Genomic DNA, 20,508 nt, shown 5'->3' with positions numbered 1-20,508 from the left:
CAAGGTGCATGCTTCAGAGAGACTCTGAGGATGACTTGAAGTTGGCTTGTATCGATAGATTACTGCATTGTAATGGCAAAACAATGCTTCTATAAGGTAGAAAAGGCCAAATAATTATTCTATTGGTCTTTTCCCCAAGAAACTGTAAATACATCCGTTCTGTTTTTGTATATGAACCAGAGAGGCTAGATCACGCTGTCATCCACTTCCCATCGGTGGTCGTGGAGTCCTTTTAATCGCTGACATCATGAGTTTGGCCGGAGTAGCGTGGCCCATTGACAACTTTCAATTTTCTCAGCATAAATGTGTCTCTTGCTGCCGCACAAATGTCAGAAGACCCGCAAAAAGCCGAAAAATTGACTTTTGCTGAAAACAAATATCAAATGTGGTTTTTGCAGTGTCCCTGTAAGAATGCAACATCTCTGGTCAGTGCATTGGGCCTCTGACAGTGAGAGTGCACATAGTTTACGAGTGGATATGTTATATGAATCTGCTCTTTCTTTTTATTTGTGTCCGTCCGTCCGTCCGTCCGTCCGAGCGTGCGTCCGTCCGTCCGAGCGTGCGTGCGTGCGTGCGTGCGAGCGTGCGTGCGAGCGTGCGAGCGTGCGTGCGTGCGTGCGAGCGTGCGTGCGTGCGTGCGAGTGCGCGAGTGCTTGTGTGCGATTCTTGCTTTCCATCGTGCACCGTGCGCTTGGAAGATGCTTGCTGGGTAGCCGTGCGTCTCTCTCTTATCTCGCGCCTTCGCGCTGCATATATCTGTTACTAACTGCACGAGCAGGCGCTCCACGCGCCTTTCCGTACGCTGTACACAATGCGCGCAGCGCCGATATCCGGCCATCTCTGCGCTGCGATAACGCGTGTAGCAACGCCGCCGCGTCATTTGAAAATGCGGCCCCGGAGTCCTTAAGCTCCAAGTCAGCGAGCGGGTGCACTTTGCGCATGCGCACCTTTTAAGCTGTGGGAGGCAACGCGCGGCACGTGACGCGCGCACGAGAGTAGGTGCGATGGAGCTCTGCCGTTTCCGCACCGGCCGGAAAGCTTCCCCGCAGAACTCGCTCCCGCAAGATGGCTTCTTTGCAGCAATAAGGGATGGTGCGCGGAAGCCACCTTGTCAGGTTGCGCTTTGTTGCGTGGACGCATTTTTTGTCGACAGTGCCGCGCGGAAGTCCCGAGAGTGCCGTTGCGCGGGGTCGCCGTGGTTCGCGGACGCGGCTGAAGTTCGTCTTTACCGAAGGACGCGCAAAACAGGTCGTCTGAAGCGGCTTATTTTTGCATCGAGTCCTATGGGAAACCAACCAAATGGCCTTGCATTATTCATCTTATCCGAGAATTCATCTTATCCAAGAATTCGCCTTATCCGAGAATTCGTCTTATCCGAGAATTCGTCTTATCCGAGAATTCGTCTTATCCGAGAATTCGTCTTATCTGAGAATTCGTCTTAACGGATTTTTGCGCAATTTTTTCAGTATGCGTCTTAACGGAGTTCGCCTTATCTTGAGTCTGCTGTATTAGCTTCAGCGATGAACAAACTAGATGGGAACAATATTGTTACCATTGAGCTGTTTGGGACATATGTACTTGCTGTATTACCTCTTTATATTTTGTGCTGCTGTTCTTGGTGAAGCTCTGGCTGTCTGTGTTTGTACATCCCTGTATTCAGTCAGCTTTGCCACTCAGTCAGTTTTGCCACTACTTTGCCATAACAGCTCCTGATTAAGCAGATGAGGTTGGCCGAGCTTAGACGATCATGTTAGAGCTTCAGGAGGCTGGGCTGTCTAGTTGCTGGAAAACTAACTTTTCACTCAAGGCATTAACGATTATCTGATATGACTGGATACGAGCATCATAGCAGAAAATTGAGTTAGGAAGGTCAAGTCTTCTCCGTTATCATTTCATTCTACGTTTGGCAATACCAACAAATGCTGCGAACAGTAACAAGCAGAGATATTTGCTTGTGTAACGTTCTCACAAGTGGAATACGATTCTTGTGACTAATATTGCTAATTGTGCTTTGAAAATTACGGTATGGGCGCTTAACTAGCGGCTAGATAGATTTCTTTACTGATGGCAGCATGAAATTTGAGATCAATCAATCAAGTACCGCAGATTTCCGTTCATTGGACTTTGATTTATTTGTTTTGTCATTTCACTGAAGTGGGTTTGAAAGCCTTGGACAGTGACCATACGGAAAAACAACATCCGATTCTTTTCATGTATCCCATCAGTCCCCTAGGGGCAAATTATTGACTGCAACAGCATTAGGGCATCTTGATGTTAAGGCTTTTTGTTGTTAGTTTTCATTGTAAGGGGTAGCATGTCTATAACCTAGGAGTACTCATCTTAGCTATTTATTCCCAGTAGACAGTGACTGCAGCTTGTGCTCAGCTAGAAAGAAGTGGGGTTGTGCCTACTTCAACTTGTGTTCCTCGCACTTTTCTGCCTGCTATGATGCTCTGATAGCACTGCAAAGACAGCTGATGCACAGACACTAATGATAATCAACACTGTGCTTCCTCGAAGGGCATTCAGTGGGGCTTAGTGTTGTTCCCATGCGAGAAATGTGGCTTGGCAAGCCGAGCTCTGATTGCTTCCTTTGTGCCCGTCATGGACTGCCCAGGAGGACCATGGCCAGCCTCTGTTTGGTGTCCAGTTCAATCCACACCTCAAAGGCGGCCTGTATATCTTCGCTGCTGTGGGCAGCAACAGGGTGAGCAGCTTTGAATGTCAGCTGTGGAGGGACAATCAGTGATGGACATGTGGCTGTGTGTGTGAGTGATGAGCTGTGTGTTCCACTAGCTCTTCACTTGCAGTACCGAGTAGTAGTACCGAGACATGCGCAGCCATTAAATTCCCCATTTGGTACTTGCACTCTCAACAGAAAGGAGTAAAAAGGGAGTAAAGTTGTCCTCTAGAGCGCACCCTGTTAAAAAGGGTGTTCTCTAGAGGATAACTCCCTTTTTTACTCCCATATGGGTGCATTTGTGTTTAGAGTATACCTGGCTTACAAGTTTTTGTGGTGCCTTCATCTATTGTTTCAAGAGGTTTACGTGTGCGACACCGTAGGAAGTCTAAGAAACTAATACTCTGTGCAGGAATCTCACATTTTCCAACTTACAGCTGTGAAATTATTATCCAAGCAAGACATTTTTGTGCGAAAGTCTCAAAGGGAAACGGGGGCTCTAAATTACAGCTAGTGATTCTCTTGTTTTGTACAGTTCTCCTTTTCCTTTGTTCGGCATTGCTGATGCGTCGCTGAAATGTTTTAGGACGCACAAATTCTGTTAGAGCTTTATAAACTGCATTTTTTTGTTAAGTAATTCTACACGCCAGCCTTTACACACATTTCTAGTTGCTGTGTCTTTTTCACTGAATTCCTCCGCACTCTCCTTTGCCTTTCCACCCAAGGTGACCCTCTACGAGTGCTTGGAAAGCGGTGGCATCAAGTTGCTGCAGTCATACTGTGATCCTGACGTATCCTTTGTGGTTGTTTAGAGCTGTGAGGGCATATGGCTCATGCTTGTCTGATTTGTACTCTGATTGCCCAGTTGCAGTTCACTTTTAGCATGTGTTATATTATAATGCTTTTTGTGCTGCTCATCACTTTCTTATCTCTGAATTTGAAGCATTGGCGTGAAGTTTCTTAATGGGAGCAGCAAAATCTGCTTTTCAGATGAAAGGCAGTTTGCTTTTTGCCTATGTACTCTTCCTCTTTTACTCTTATGTAAAGGGCCACTAATCATCTGTACAGCTTGTCTAAAGTATTATGTATTTAATTAAAATCTGCTATGTAGAAGGTGAGATTGGAATGAGATATTGGAGTGAGATGATGGAGTGATTGGAGTGAGGGGGCTTGAGACGTCACGAAAATTAAAAAGTAAAAAAAAAAATAATGCGATCTCGGCTTGTTAAAGCCAACTAAAGATGAGGGCTCGGAAAAAAACTGAGACTGCATGCAGAAATACAGAGGCAGTGGACACGTCGATGTTATTTGAGAGGTGCAGCTGTTCACCCTTCTTTTTCTGTCCCAGCTTCACTCGGCTCTTTTAGTGTATTCGTAGCCACCCTGTCATTTTCCCGTACGCACCACGCGGCCCCAAGGTCGTCAAAAAGTTGGCTTCTCCTAGCACCTCGAAGTCGTGTGGTGAAGGTCGCTTTAGCTATTTTGAGGTGCAGCGCGACAAAAGAGAATCTGAAACCGATGAACCGAAGAAAAAAACTGGCGTTGTATTCATGTAAATTAGGTACTCTCATTCCGAAGCTGCAGCGCTGGATCACAGAGTCCTTCGCATGACCTCTGGTTCTGAGCGCTGCCTCGCCGTGAGGCCCACCTTCTCCCACACCGCGAGGTAAAAGAAACCGCGCGGCGAAAACCCAATCACTTTGAAGAATGGTTGTATATTACTCAGCGTTATTTCTGTAAGTTCTTTTAAAGTGTCCTTGCCATGTTTTGCATTGTGTAAATTATCAAAATCACTTTTATGTTTTGCCATGTGTTAATGCTTTTATTCTTCATGTGAAAACATATGTGCTAATTGCGGCTGTTATATCAAGCCTTTATATGAGGTGCTGTAGCGCAGTGTTCTCAATGTGTGTAGTTTTTTTTTTGTGTGTGAATTATCTTTTTTATGTCACTTGGTTTTCTGTTGCCAAAAGGGGGGCCGTTGCTTTGTCGAGCTGTTGAAAGACTGCTTTTACTTCGGTCCCGTGCATCATTGTTTATGACATGGCGGTCAGAATAAGCTTATTATTATTATTATTATTATTATTATTATTATTATTATTATTATTATTACAAGAAGCCAGCAAATCAAACAAAACCGCAATAATCTACATTTGTGTCCTTGGGGAGGTCCAAGAATGCAGATGGTGCATAGTAGTAGATAATTCCAGCAGACAGGACAACACACAAAAGACTGGCAAAAGCATGGGGACTGCTTTTGCTTGGCAGTATGAGGCTGTGGGCCACCCACTAACATAAGAAGGTACTACTCAGGATTTAGCTGGCCAGTGTTAAGGCACATGGCACCATAGTACAGTTGAACCTCGATATAACGAACCTCGATAGAATGAAGTTCGCGATGCAACAAACTTTTTTTTGTTTCAGTTTCTTGCTTCCATTGAAATGCATGTGTTTTTTCTCTCGATTTAACGAAGTGGTTTCGCGCCGCAATTTCGATGCAACAAAGTTTTTGGGAGCACAGAAAAACTATTTTGGAAGAACTCCGCCACTTTGTAAAGTAAATTAAAATTTTATTTTGTAAAAACGTTTTTGTAAAGGAAAATGTTTCCCCACTGCGGTGCCCCGGGCGCACAGACATGTGAATAGTGCCCCTCTGACAATTCCACGTCTAGAGCAACGTTGTCAACCCAATCCAATCCAAGCCTAGAGCGTCTTGCTGTCATTGGCACGGGAAGGCACGCTGCCGCAGCATGGTGCTCTTTTCTGCAACAATGAGTGGTGCGCCCCGGAAGAGAAAAGTGCTTTCTCTTGATCTTAAAGTGACGATGATCAAAGAAGTCGCCGCCGGCGAGAAGAAAAAGAAAGTGGCCGACAAGTATGATGTAACGCTGAGTACCCTTTCGACCATTTTAAAGGCGAAGGACAGCGTAATGTGCGCTGTCAGCGACAGCGGCCTGAGTGGGACAAGGAAAAGGCTGAGAGCGGCTATGTATGGCGACGTGGAGAAAGCCACATTCACATGGTTCATGGAAATGCGCGCTAAGAACATGCCTCTGAGTGGCGCCATACTTCAGCAGAAAGCCCTGGACTTTGCAAGTGTGCTTGGGTGCGACGAATTTAAGGCTAGCAGCGGGTGGCTACAACATTTTAAAGAGCGCCACAATATCATTGGCAAAGTGATCAGTGGTGAAAGTGCGGAGGCGAATGCCATTGGAGCTGCTGATTGGCTCTGTGACCGCGTTCCAGGCATTCTCGCCCGCTATGACATCGCGGACATTTATAACGCCGATGAAACGGCTTTATTCTATCGCCTTTTGCCGAAGAGGACCCTGGCTCTAAAAAATGAGCGTTGCCATGGCGGCAAACAGAGCAAGCAACGTCTAACCGTGTTACTCTGTGCGAACATGGATGGTACCGATAAACGCAAGCCTCTGGTTATCGGAGTTAGTGGAAAACCGTATTGTTTCTGTGGAAGGTCGATGCCGTCAAGTACGTGAGTAATACAAAGGCTTGGATGACACGAGCTCTGTTCAGCGACTGGCTTAAAGATCTGGTTGAGGAAATGGGCCAGCAGAAAAGAAAAATCTGCCTTCTCCTGGACAACTGTTCAGCGCATCATGCTGACGTGGAGCTTGCAAACGTCGAGTTGGAATTTTTTCCCGCAAGTTGCACATCTCTAATCCAGCCACTGGATCAAGGTGTAATAAACAGCGTAAAGTGTGCTTACAAGAAGCGCATGATCGAGAGAATTTTGCTCAACATGCGCTTTAAACGGGACACCAAGATTGATGTGTTTATGGGCATAGAAATGCTATCTGCGTCCTGGCAGTCTACGAGCAAGGAAACTATTGTGAACTGCTTTAGAAAGGCTGGCATAAAAGCTGTGTGCGACTCTTTGGATGCGGCAGACAACGAAGAAGCGAGCAAAGGAGAGGCGCTTGCACAGTCAGATTTCGCCGATTCGTGCCAGCAGCTGAGCGACGAAGGCGGCGTTCCCGAGGATGTAAGCCTTACAGACTTCATCGCCAGTGATGAACATGCTGTCACAACAGAAGAAATGGACGACACGGCAATAATTGAAAGCGTTCAAGAAAAAAAACGTTGTAGAGGACGGTGATGACATCGACCAAGGCACCAAGGAGGCAACGCAAGCGCCTACAGCAACAGAAGTGCTCAATGCCATAGACATTTTGCGGAGGCATGCCGGCGTGCATGAGCATGTACAAGCATTGGTAGCGGTAGCCACCTATGAACGGCTCATTACACCGACGCTCATGAGCAAACGTCAGGCAAAAATAACTGACTTCATGACTGCATCATGAAGTGAGTTGCCTTTTGCAAAGGTTTCAGTAAAGGTTCTTCCTTTTTGAACTCGCGTCAATGTCGCCCGGTTGTGGTGGTTACGGCGGTGGGCAGCTGATCCAGACGCGGCGGTTGCGTTTCGACGGAGGTGAAATGCAAGGCGCCCGTGTATTGCGTGATGCAACGCAGGTTAAACCGCATGTGGTCGTAATTTTCGGAGCCCTCCACTACGCCCTGTTCGGTGAAGTTAGTCGACAGTCAGTAAATCACGCCCCAAACCACATCCGCTGCACAAAGCCAGCCTAACCACCTGCGCCATTTTGCTGGGCGTCCTACTTTAAGTCCCATTCCCATCAGCCCCCGCGAGAGCACTTGATGGATCGCACTATTGCTTGACGCCATTAATGGATTTCAGCGCCGCTCGGTTTCGTTTTCGGTGATGCCGCACGCTTCATGGCATGTCTTCGCAGCAACATGCGAAGCTCGCTTTAATTTTTCAATGGCGGCATTTATCTCCATCTCTCAGTCAAAATTTCGTGATTCCCGCAATTTGCTGAGAAAACAATGCAAGGTAATGGGTAACAAAATGCACGGCGCCGTGAGCAGCTGCTCGGCTCTACAGAAAATTTCAACTGAAGCAATATTTTGAGATTTGCGATTTCGAGGCAACGAAGCTTGATTGAACTACTAATGCCGCTCTATTTGCCTGTCGTTTCTTCTAAAATCGGTTGTAATATCGTCACGAACGCACGTGAGCAGGATAAAACAGAATAACAATGTTATTTGAATGCACAATTTCATTAGCGGCACTGAAGGACAAAAACCTCGATGCAACGAAGTTCGTGATATAACGAAGTTTTCCCCCGAAACGTACTGCTTCGTTATGTCGAGGTTCAACTGTAATTGGTCTGTGTGCAAAGGTACAAGTACAGCATGAGTTCTTGCAATATATAGACTTAAGGAAGCACTACCATGGATATTGCTCAGTTGCTTATTATCTACTAATCTCCAGGTGCTTCCCTCATGGACTCCCCTTGCGCATCCGAAGCAAGCATTGGCTCAAACTGCCATTCCATCTTCATAGCAACATGTGTGAAACGTGGCATGAGAAGCATAGCACAGTTCTGTTTTTACATTGTAGTTTTGATGGATGTTCAAGTAGCGCTTGAGGCATTGGCAATCTTGTGATGAAAAGTAATCCGCTTTAAACCTATTCAGAGTTTTAGAAGCAAGTTTGGCTTCAGTACTAACCAGGGTCTGTGCGGGGCCACATTTTGAAGTTGCGGCCTTTGACTCTGACTGCACGGTGTGCCTCAGCCCGAGGAGAACTTCTACACGTGTGCCTGGTCGTACGATGACGTGACGGGCTACCCGCTGCTGGCTGTGGCGGGGTCACGAGGCGTCGTCCGCATCATCAGTCCGGCAGCCATGAAATGCACCAAGGTGCGTGCATCACTTCATGGGAAATGGAAAGGGGAATAACAGTAGCAGTGCAAATATAGTAAGAAGAGGAAAAACTTCATTTATGCAGAAAAGCAGTGTGAACAACCCCTCAGTCCAGTGTCTCAGGTAAGAGCATTTTCTGGAGTGATAGACTAGACATAAAAAAGAAGCTAACAGTCACCGAAACCAAGGAAGGCATCGCGGAATGCAACTTTTGTGGTTGTGGTGGTGTTGACTAAGTTGGGAAATCAGTTTCGTAATCATTCAGGTAGGGGATAATTTCTTGGAGTGTTGTAGAAAATACAACCACGCTGTTAGTGGGAATCGAACCCGCGACCTTTTCATATCGCATGCAGTGCCCATGGAGCTGTGGTGGCAGATATCTCCCCTTCTACTTTGTGATGATCTGGAAGATGAGTTGAGATACTTGAGTCAGCCGTGCTGGCTTGAGCGAGGCTTGCATCTTAGTGACACAGGGGACAGAAAGGCATGGTGGTGTAGATGGGCTGGAAGGAACAATAAAAAGCAATCATTGGAGATATACGCAAGGTACACGTGTTTTAAATGAAGTTTTAGGGCTCCAACCCCTTCTGATGCTCGCATATTCAAGACACTGCTTTTCGTAATGTATGCTTTCTAAGGGAAAGGAACTTTTGATAGCTGCTCTCATAGTACCTGTCCAGCTGCACCTGTTAGTTTGTTGATGTCAAGAGTTGGGGTCCAAGAGTGTGCTTCCTGAAATATCAAAATAGAAAAAGATCACCAGAGGCGAGGTCCCTAGAATAGGCCTGTTGAGCAGTTTGTCTACTTATATACGGTACTTGCAGGCTGGAGCATTGCCTTGAAGCAGAAAAATTGCCGGAATGGTTGGTGCCTTGTATTTTTGAGCATTAATGTGAACTTAGTCAGCCCATTTGACGGACTATGCACTCCATCATTCCATAGGTTACATCAATACTCGCCATTGCATCCTTAGTACCCATTTCATGGCCGCATTTTATCTTCGTTTTTTTTTTTACCTCTTCCACGCTGCTCTCCTTCTGTCTTTATCTCCCAAATTCCCCTCCCTACGCAGAGTAGCATGCCAGCAATATTGAAACGCCAGCTAAATTCTCTGCTCTTCATTAACTCTTTCGCTACCGCGGAAAAATAGCTTATTTGGAGTGCACTGACAGAATTTTTTTTTTTACAAGAAATAACAAACCTAGCGCACATTGCAATACATGAAAATGTAGCTTATTAGTTGTACTTCTGAATGAAATACACAGAAGAGTCGTATGTGCAAAGGTACTTGAGTATTTATTAGTAAAATACGGCAAAAACACGAAAAAAGTATATACAAAAAACACAAATTACCGGCTGCACTTGGCCGGAACTTGATTACAGGAAAACTGAAATATACAAATTGTTTCGCATGTCTGTATCTTTCATTCCTCCGAGTTTCAGTTCTGAGAAAAATTTTTTGCTTTTTCTACGGCCGGTCAAGTTAGGGGTCATGACTGCGGTGCCACTGTGCGAAGCAATCACGTGATGACGTAAAGCAGAGGTTTACTTTACACGTACTGCACACAACGTTCGTTTTTTGTTCACGTTTTCTGCTCTGATAGCAGACCTTGCAGTTCCTTCGTTTTTTTCGTTTTTTCCGGTTGGTGACGGATTGATTGTATGGGAGAATAGGGGTCGTGGCCTTCTTTTACTTCATCACACTCGAAGATTTGTTGCATGAGCTGCTCTCTGAAAGCCAGCTGATCAAATTTGGCGTGTTGGGCGAGCTCTGGAACATCCGGATGATCTCTTCGGTGTGCTTGGTACAGAATATAGCTGTTCACGCAAGCGATGTCAACACAGTGGAAAAATAGTTTTCCACCAGCGCACGCATTTTCTCGAGACGTTGTATGTGCCAATTATCTGATCAGATTTGTCAACGCCCAACATTCCGGCATTATACAGTCGAACCCGGATATATCGAATTCGAAGGGGATCGGAAAATAGTTCGATATAGCAAAAATTCGATATACAGATATAGGCTAAAACTGCACTCCCGATCATAACAAATTGTGGCTTACCGTTTGGAACAGCCGCGAATCACATAGTATGGGCGCGCAATGTGAAAGCGCTTTATTTCGCGGAAAAAAAGAATCACTAATTTTGGGCTGCTTTTTCCCCTGGGAAACGAAGTTCAAAACACTGGCCTCGATCTTCTCGAGACTGTCCAGGTGCGAGAGCACAGTGCCTTCCATTTCGCCGCAACAGCGCCGAATCAGGCTAACGCTGACGCCAGTTCAGTGGCTGCGCACGGACGCGTTTCTTCGACAACACAGTTGCCCTCGTCGTCGCTGGAGTCGGCGTCTTGAACGCCAGCTACCGCTTGAACTTCGCTGTCAGCGTTAAAGTCCTCAACAGTCACTTCGGACGGAACGGCGCCGAGAAAATTGGACAAGTCGCGAAACGCGTCGTCCAAGCACTCATCGTCATCTAAATCTTCCGGACATTAATCTCCGGCCACTGTTTTGGCAAGGCCTGCCTTGCCAAAACAGTTGGCTACTGGGGCCTGCTTCACGTCGCGCGTTGAAACACAGGCACACACACAAAAAAAAAACACGCGAGGCGCAGATGGAGCGATAAGAGCGAAGCCTATGCGAGCGGCAGTCAACGCGGCTGCGAAGGAACGACAGAGGGAAAAGAAAGAGCAGGGAGAAAGATCGGCGCTCTGGGCTTCGTTTTTTTTTTTTTTTCTGAGCTCTCTCTTTTCCCCAGACCCACGATGTGCCCACGAGCGACCGTTTTCTCTCTCTCTCTTTCCCCAAGAAGCGTGGTCGCCGCGCGTCTCCATGCGGCGCTCTCTCTTCGCTGATCTCCAATGACCTTGACGGAGCACACGCCGGCGGTACAGGAGGAGAGGAGGAGTGGGAAAGCTCGCGCCGGTGGGGCGCAAAAACGGGGAACAAAAAAAAAAAAAGGGCCCTGCGCCTGCTGACTGCGGAAATGTTCTCCGCTGAGGCGGCTGAGGACCGGACAGGAATGTCTTTGGGGAAAGCGCACCTTCCAGGGGCGCGGCGCGGCGCGGCGTTCGATATATCCAATGTCCGGCGAAAATGGAATTCGATATACAACGCAACTGTCCTATACTTTCACATAGTATTTTCAAGGGGGTAATCTGTGTGTTCGATATAGCCAATAATTCGAAATATGCGGGTTCGATATATCCGGGTTCGACTGTATTCATGGATCAGGAGAGGCTTCTTGATGATTGTCACAGTCCACGTGTCTCCTTGTTTCTGCCTTCGTTTAGCGGGAACATGCTGGTTAGCTGTGTGAATGGTGCTCATAAGGTTCACAGCACGCCGGTCCTTCCACTGCATGTACAGAATGTTGCCATCCCGAAGCCACCGGACGTCTCCTCGCTGAGCTTGCCTCTCCCACGTGATGTCCTTCAACTCGGATGGGAAGCAGCGGCGATCTTTTCTGGTTGTGCCACATGCAAGAGTTTTCCGCTCAAGAAGGTGTTCGAAGAGTTTGGTTGACGTGTAGAAATTGTCCATGTAAACCCGATAGCCCTGGTCAAGGTACTCCGCGCTTAGTTTGCTGACTACATCAAAAGCTAGACCATGTGGTCCTGCTACCTCACGTTTGCCAGTGTAGACAGAAAACTGTAGGGTGTACCCTGTTTCGGAGTCAGCCAATACCCACAATTTATAACCCCACTTCGTCACTTTATCTCTCATATACTGTCGAATTCCGGATCTTCCTTTAGATTTGACCATTCGTTCATCAACGGAGAGGTCACGTTTTGGTTGAAAAAAATTTACTGATGTTTCATTGATGTGCTTCAAAAGCCAGGACACTTTCCATGTCTTGCCAAAAGATGCAGCTGCTCCTGAATCCTCCGGGTCCGCTACATGAAAAAAAGCAAGCAAAGCGAAAAACCGATTTCGGGACATTATTTTTGATGGAAGAAGGCCAGAATAGATCGCTTCTGTATTCCAATAGAGATGTAGTCGCGGCACGTCAACAATTCCCATGTATATGATGATTCCAATAAACTTCAGCATCTCCAGTGGAGTCACCTCTTCCCATGAGCCGTCACGCCGAGAGTATGTTGGCTTGTCCAAAATCTTCATCCATGCGTACTTGTTAGTGCTTTCACAGAGGGTCTTCATCACCTCCGCCGTGAAGAACATCAAGAAGAAGTCTAGAGGTCGAGCGAAGCGCCGAGCGCCGCTCCGCAGCGATGCGCCGATATGGACTCCTGGTTGTCGCCTTGGTTGAAACGCGACTCGACCTTGCGCATTCGGCAAACTGTCTTGGCCATATGTTGTGAAGACCCTGAAGCACAAAAATAAACCACTGTCATCAATTACAAACCCCATGCACCGCAGAAAACAAAGAGTGAACGAAAACAAAACTAACGTGCGAGTACGCGCTTATGTTCCAGGCCTCTGCAGCGAAGTCTCGCTGTCAGAACTGAAATCCGACGTTTGCACATCGTTGTCTGACTCCTCACCACTGCTTTCGTCGCGAAAAACGGCATCAGAAGCGGCCGAAGTGCTTGGTATGGGTTTTCGTGTTCGAGGAGCGCGCGACGAAGCGGACGCCATTTTCGCGTTCAGATGCTGCTCACCCCGTTCAGAGTTTCATTTTTCACGGCGCCCCCTGATGTCGAAACACCCAAACAACCACTGAAATCAGAAGAGTAGTTGTTGAAGACCACACTAGATGGCGCCGCATGTCCGCAACGCTCTGGAATCAGCGTTTTTTTGGCGGGCGATTTGAATCGATCCTATGCGAACGATCGCCTATGGCGCGGTAGCGAAAGAGTTAAAGAGTCTCTCTCTCTCTCTTTTTATCCAGTCACTAATGCAGCGCAGCCTGCAAATTTCATGAAAGCAGAACCATTCTACAGTGAAAGTGGGCATTAATATTTTTTTGTTATTTGGTAAACCAGCAGAATCTCATTGAGACTAGATCACTCTCCATTCAGTCTAGTGCTTTACTGAGAGGACATGTGACCTTGTTTTTTGCAGCATTATGTTGGCCATGGAAATGCCATCAACGAGCTGAAGTTTCATCCACACGATGTCAACCTTCTTCTATCAGTCAGCAAAGGTAGGTGCCTCGCAAGATCAGTGTTTGATAAGTTAGTAATCTACGTAGATGCCAAATTTGTGATTCAGCTGGGATTAAATGCTGGACTATCTTTTGGCACGTGAAAGCCACCTAGGCCAATCTCGACAATGATGCAATTTTGTGTGCCTGGAGCATTTTGCTTTCTTGCAACCAAGAAATATATTTTCATTACATGATGCACTGTTCTGCACAGTTCACTATTGGTGACTCCATGTCTGTTTCCTGAAATCTAGTGATGAGTTTGTGCGCCTAGTGCTCAATATTTTGCCCATTTTGCAGGGGTGCGCAAATATTCAAATTTGCTAGTATGATTGTGAAGGAAAAAATGCCTTCGAATATGAAATCGATTACGCATTCGGTAAGGAAAAAATATTCTGAAAACGATAAATAGGCAAATAAGCGCACTTCCTCGTTGTGATTGTTTGAAGCGGGTGGGAAGCCCACTTGCAGAATTTCACATTAGGTCCAAGCATAACAGCATTCGAATGTGATTGGTCCACGTGATAAGGAGGAGACTGTGGAAAGGACACCTTTGTACCCTTTAAGTGTATCTGCAGACAATGTACCCAGAAATCTGGTTTTGGAGTGGTTGTATTTATGAAGTATTTGATTGCTGCTGAATATTTGGAAAACCTCGTGCATCAGTTTCTCTAATCGAACATGAATCGCATAACAAACGCATAGGTTAGGTTAGGGTAGGTTGCGCATCAGTTTCTCTAATCGTACATGAATCGCATAGTAAACACATTCAATCCGTATTTGGAACTTTTAATACACATGCCCCTGGTGTTCTTATTTCACAAAGCTACTGCAGTAAAAGGGGAGCAGAGGACAACGGTTATGCTAGAAGCCGATAGAATTAGTTCAGTGTATTCAGGAGTATCTGCTGTTTTCAGGGGAAACCTCATAATTTTTGAGAAAGCTGCTTAGGTTTCCCTTGTTGCCTTATGGCTACGCTTGGGTATTGAGTTACTACTCCCTTGTTTGAGTCATATTGGATTGAAACAATTTTTTCTTTTTCTTATATGTGGTTCTTCATTCTTTGTATATCGCACGCATGTTATTCGTCTGGCTTGTCAGTGCCACATTGCGGAGTGCAGCGGTGAAATTTGTGAGACTGCACACTGTGCATGCTACGAGTTTTCTATGCTGGTCTATTGAGACCATGGTTTTCTATTTTGTGCCTACTACTTTTGCGGTGTTCTTTTTATTTTTTGTAACATCTTGCAGACCACACCCTCCGGCTGTGGAATGTCAAGACTGACCAGTGCATCGCCATTTTTGGCGGCGTCGAGGGACACCGTGATGAAGTCCTGAGTGCAGTGCGTGAATACCGTTCAGTTCCTCTCGTTTGTGAGACCTGCTAAATGCCGTATTTACTCGCATAATAGGTGCACTTTTTTTTCCAGAAAATTCGGCTCAAAGCTCGGGTGCACTTCAGTTTTTTTGCGGCTGTCAGTCCGGGATATGTGGTAGCGTGTTAATTCATCATATTGGTGGCTTTGCCGCCGAGCGTTGCTATTTTAGCACAATGGGCAAGCAAGCACCTTAGTAGCTACTCGGCTGGGAGTTTGCTCTCGAACATGGTAAGTATGTGGCGGGCCGGAAATTCGATGTGGCCGAGAAGTGTGGCAGTTGCGACTGCGGCGTGCCAAAATTTTCGTATGTGACTCCTATTGCCGAGGTTTTCGTGGGCCTGAGTCGGGAAGGTTTCCGGCTGGAGAAAAAGCTTTCCAAACAGATGTTGAAAGCGAGCGTCCCTCAAAAATGTGCGGCTGTTTCATGCAATGTCGTTGTACGTGCTGTGGGTCCGTAGCAGCTGCGACGGCAGCAGCACTAGGAGGACTAGTACCGTATTTTCCGGTGTATAAGACGCGGTTTTTTTTAAAAAAATCTTGCTGGTGCGTCCTATACAAGGGTGTGTCTTATATGCAAATTTTCCGGGTTTTTTTGCGAGTTCAGAAATTACTCAGGTTCATGTTCAAGCTTTTTTCACCGAAAAAATATTACTAACAATAACGCGGCTGTAACATGGTTAATACTTCAATACGCGGACCGCCGTGCGCAACTTTTTTAGGTTAACTTTATCATGAAACGGCGGGGCTGACCACTTCCGGGATCTTAAACACGCGGCCGTTTCGGAGACCCCAAGAAAAGGTAATGTGAAATGCCAAAAGATGGTGACAGTCGCACTTCTCGCCATTGTCAAGATAAGCCAAGAGAAGCCGATGTTTTTTTTTAGTCACCCTTTTCAAGTACGTAGTGCGAAGAGAATGCTTCAGACGCGTTGCCTTTTCGATAGTGCATCCGAAGATGAAGACTTTGAAGGTTTTATGTAAAAAGAAATGGTTATGGACATAAAGAGAGTTCCTTCGCTTTTTTTTCTTTTGTGCTAAAACATGGGCTGGTATGGCGTGAGTGTTGCCTTTTTCGATCACTTAGCGTTGCTTAAGAATTCACACGTACGGTTCATTTTGCGATGGTCGCATAAGCATGTTTAATTAAGCCTCACTAGCCTAACTGGGTAAATTGGGGTGCGTCTTATATACCAATTTTTTCAGTGACAGCCTGCATATATGGCGGGTGCGTCTTATACAAGGGTGCGTCTTGTACACCGGAAAATACGGTAGTCAGTTTGGAAAAACTTTGTTAAACTAAACATTTGGGAGGTGGGGGGAAGGCGTAGGCTTGCAATCGTGTAAATACAGTATTGATTACAGTGCCATGTTCAGGGTGCACCTATTATGCGCGGAAATAAAAAAATCTGATTTTTTTCGCGACCAAATTGGGGGTGCGCCTATTGTGCGAGTAAATACGGTATGCATTGTTCAGTTGCTTGTGCCAGGGATTCCAGAAGCTCTGTTTCGCTTGATGGGAAAGTTATGCTGTATTTGACCGGTAGCATTGGACCCTTCAGAAAATTTGGTGCCGTCCGGTGCGTGGCGCAAGAACTATATTGCATCCATCACTACTTGATCAGGCACTTATCTGACTGTATGTGAACTGTGTAGCACGGTGCCCAGCGACGCTGCCTAGAGCGATATATTTATTCTTCTGCTCCAGCCTTGCATCCCTGTCACTAATTTGCATCAAAGCGTTACGGTGGGCTACGCAGGTGTACTGGGGGAGGGTGGTGGAATGCGAGGTTTCTTAGTGGTGAAAAGGAACAATACTGTTATGTGTTTAGGGGTGTAGTATATGCAGGGTGATGAAGCAGCGTGGACGGCCGTGGATCGTAATAAGAATCTTAAAAGGCTACATTGAAAAGTGCATCTTGAGGGGTTGTGCAGACAGGCGGATGGATGAATGCGCATGCGAGCGGACAGATGGATGGACTTCTTCCTCCTGAATTAGTATTAACTTTTCTGGAAAAAAATGGACTCATTACACAAGCAGGTGCGGTACATGACAACATCATGAGTATTTTTTCTGTTCGGCCGTTGTGCTGGCTTAGTGGTTATGGTGCTCAGCTGTGGACGCGAAAGGCGCGAGTTCAACCCTGCTGCGGCAGTCGCATTTTGATGGATTCAAAATGCTAGAAACCGGTGTACTATGCGATGTCAGTGCCCTTTAAAGAATCCCAGGTGGTCAAAATTATCCGGAGTCCTCCACTACAGTGTCTCTCGCAGCCCGAGTCGCTTTGGGACGTTGAACCCCATGAACCTAACTTTTTCTGTTTGAGAATAAACCTTGCACGTGCTTTTCCAAGGTTTATGCCAAGGTGTGAAGAGCCTCGACTCTTGATTTCTTGCCTTGTTAGGCAGTGCTGTGCGTGAAGTGATTGCTCCGTGCTTGGTTGTGCACGTGCAGGACTTTGACCTGCTGGGGCAGAAGATCATGTCCTGCGGCATGGACCACTCCCTGAAGCTGTGGAAGCTGGACACGGACCAGTTCCACAAGGCCATCCGGGAATCGCACGTCTACTGCCCCTCCAAGTCACAGAGGTGGGGGCCACTCTGCTTTCTGCATTCTCTCTCCTCTCTCAGGGCCCTTTTCCATCTCCAGACTGACGTTTAGGGGAGATCATTTCTCCAGCACTCATCAGCTAGTCGCACTCCTTACAATTGTCATCCATTTGTTTCTTGCAAACAGATGTTTCTTCAGCCAAGGAAGTCACAATTCCTTGCCTGAATTGGTGTTTTGTGCACAAAATTTACTGGCAGTGTCAAGTGTGATGTTAGGAAAAGGCTCAGTTATTGAACCATTTGCTTGTGATAACATCATTGTGGGTTTTTCGCATTTTAAGAGCGTGCGCTCTTACTCAGCACGTTTCGAGATTTCGTGGGGTCTGCTACCACCCCGAGATCACAGCGCCATCTGTGGCAGCAACTAGAAAACAGCACATCTCGCATTGAGACCTGCTGCGTGCCAATGATCACGTCACGCTCCAATATGGTGAATTCTAGTAAACCAAACAGCTAACACTCGTTACTTCAATGTCTTCCAGACAGTGGCAGCATTTTTTTCATGCTTTTTATGTGCCACATTGTTTTTATGTATTACATTGTTTTTGTGTTATTACAGCAAAGGAACTTCCTTTTTCCTTTGGAAAAAGTTGCAGATTTTCTGTCTTGTTTTGATGTTTGCTCAGTGTTATATTTTTTTGGGGGTTGCCGCGGTGGCTCAGTGGTTATGGCGCTCGGCTGCTGACCCGAAAGACGCGGGTTCGATCCCAGCCATGGCGGTCGAATTTCAATGGAGGAAAAATTCTAGAGGCCCGTGTACTGTGCGACATCAGTGCACTTCAAAGAACCCCAGGTGGTTGAAATTTCCGGAGCCCTTCTCTACGGGGTCCCTCGTAGCCTGATTCACTTTCGGGCATAAACCCCAATAAACCAAACCAGTTTTATATTTTTAACAGGGTGGTGTGATGGGTTAGTTAGTGTGGCATATTGGAAGTGTCCGTGCTGTAAAACTTCACTTCTTTTTATTCACCTTAAAGGCACCTTTCAGGGGGTTATTACATAATGGGTGGGTTAGCATATTGAGCAACAGCGAATGCAAGTTATTGCCAAATGGGACAAACGAACGAAAGTAGGACACAAACACAAAAAGAAACTGTAGCAGTCTTGTGGGTTTGTGCACCACTTGCATTCTCTCATCCGATTAAAGCATAGTGTTGTGCAGAGCAGTCATATTCAGGACAGTAGTTTGTTAAGGGAGGAAGAAGATCTTAGAAATAGATATTTATTAATGAAGTCAGAGCTATGAAATCTTCAGGCAAAATGCATTTCTGCGTGCTGATTCCAAATATGTAATTTAATTTTATGTACAGCAAGTCCTTGTGCACTTGTGCATTATGTTAGGTAACTTTTTCTGAGAGAGTGAAAGAAATTAAAGTGCAGGGAACTTGTAAGATTGCATGCCATTGGTTTCTCTTGACATCAAGCTTTGCAGTAAGGGTGAAATTACCATCCTGCCTGGTATAGAAGGTGAGTTATAGGATGTTGAAATCATCAGTTTCTTCCCACTTGTGAAGTGGCAAATTCAAAACCCTTCAACTCAACTTCTATGATAGGCACAATAATAATTTTGCCCTTATTGCATAGTTTGATGTCAAGACAGGCCAATGGCACGCGTCGTAGCAATTTTCCTGCAGCAAGGTTTATTGAAAGCTCTCGGCAAAAAGTTACCTAACATATTGCATAAGTGCATAAGGACTTGTTTTACATAAAATTAATTTACATATTTGGAATTGCCACGCAAAAATACATGTTTCTTGAAGAATCCATTATTGTGGCTTCCTTAAAAAAAATTTTTTCTAAGACCAGCTTCCCCCCTTAAAAACTGTAATCGACGTGTGCTCATAAGGCGCTGCCAAGAGAACCATCCACATGACCATCAAGTGGGCCACGTTCTATTCTCTAATGAGATGGGGCCGAGTTTGGTAGTGAAAATCCTCCTTGTTGGCAGTGCGCTGCGGTTTGTCAACAGCATCTCATGATATACTGAAGACACAAAACTACGCAGGAAACAGGACACAGAAAAGAAGCAGACAGGACGAGCGTAGTTTTCTGTGTCCTGTTTCCTGCGTAGTTTTGTGTCTTCAGTATGTCTTACCAACTAGCCTCTCATCACACACTTCTAGATCTCATGATATGCTCAAGTTTTCATTCAAAATAACAAAACAAAACTTACACCTATGTTCACTCAAAATTATCCAAATTTCTTGAGTGCCACATGAGTTACCTTACCCCGTTATCTTATGTATGGTTATCGCCTCACACTGACGATTGTATCGTCTTTAGTAAGCATTGCTGTAAACGTTTTTGCTTTTACTTATGTTTGGTTAGGCCAAAGTTATCGGGCCTTATAGCAAATCTTGTGAAGCTGTCTTTCCCTGATTTTGAATTCTTCATCCGGGACTCTGATAATGTTGTACCCCCCTGCAGTTTTTCCCTGGTTCATTTCTGCTTTCTTTTTTTCTTTCTTCTGCAGGCCGTTTCCCACAGTGCGGCAACACTATCCCGACTTCACCACTCGCGACATTCATCGAAACTATGTCGACTGCGTCCGCTGGTTGGGAAACTTCGTACTCTCCAAGGTACGGGGCTTGCACAGCTGCACACGCTGTTGGGGCTTTGCATAATTTGAGAAAACTCCACTTGTGAACGGATGGAAATGGATGCAGATGGTCGGCAGGTTGTGTAGGAGCAGCAGCATACTGTAGATATTTCATGCTGTGTTGTATTGTTTTTACTGTTTATTTTTCATTTTTATGTCTCTTCCTTTGTTCAAGTGGTAACTATTGTACAGTCGAACTTCGTTATAATGGAATGGTTTATAGCAAAATAATGGATATAACGAAGGAATGACGATTCCCCTTGGAAGCTTGGTCACCACGGGTATAACGAAGCTACGGCTGTAATGGATTAGTCACCAGCCCCTTCAACTTTGTTATAACGAAGTTCAACTGTATTTACGCATGTAATGAACATTATTTTTTCTTTAGTTAA

The 20,508-nt window shown here is 45.8% G+C and overlaps 1 protein-coding gene across 2 annotated transcripts in view; it reads left to right on the top strand.

Moving 5' to 3' along the window:
* Positions 1–20,508, top strand: part of LOC149360497 (polycomb protein EED-like) — a 40,356-nt gene that overhangs the window by 3,218 nt on the left and 16,630 nt on the right. For both annotated transcript variants that reach the window (XM_089572352.1, XM_089572353.1), the window contains exons 3-9: positions 2,618–2,707; positions 3,406–3,471; positions 8,300–8,425; positions 13,450–13,531; positions 14,783–14,874; positions 17,363–17,496; positions 19,991–20,096. In XM_089572352.1, coding sequence (XP_089428478.1) covers positions 2,618–2,707; positions 3,406–3,471; positions 8,300–8,425; positions 13,450–13,531; positions 14,783–14,874; positions 17,363–17,496; positions 19,991–20,096 — 696 coding nt within the window. The remainder of the gene's footprint in view (positions 1–2,617; positions 2,708–3,405; positions 3,472–8,299; positions 8,426–13,449; positions 13,532–14,782; positions 14,875–17,362; positions 17,497–19,990; positions 20,097–20,508) is intronic.

The sequence above is a fragment of the Amblyomma mixtum genome, chromosome 2, assembly GCF_055824585.1.
Source record: "Amblyomma mixtum isolate Tamu chromosome 2, ASM5582458v1, whole genome shotgun sequence".
Taxonomy (NCBI): Eukaryota; Metazoa; Arthropoda; class Arachnida; order Ixodida; family Ixodidae; genus Amblyomma; species Amblyomma mixtum.
The sequence above is the reverse complement of the archived record's forward strand: the minus strand, read 5'-3'. Positions and strand labels throughout refer to the sequence as shown.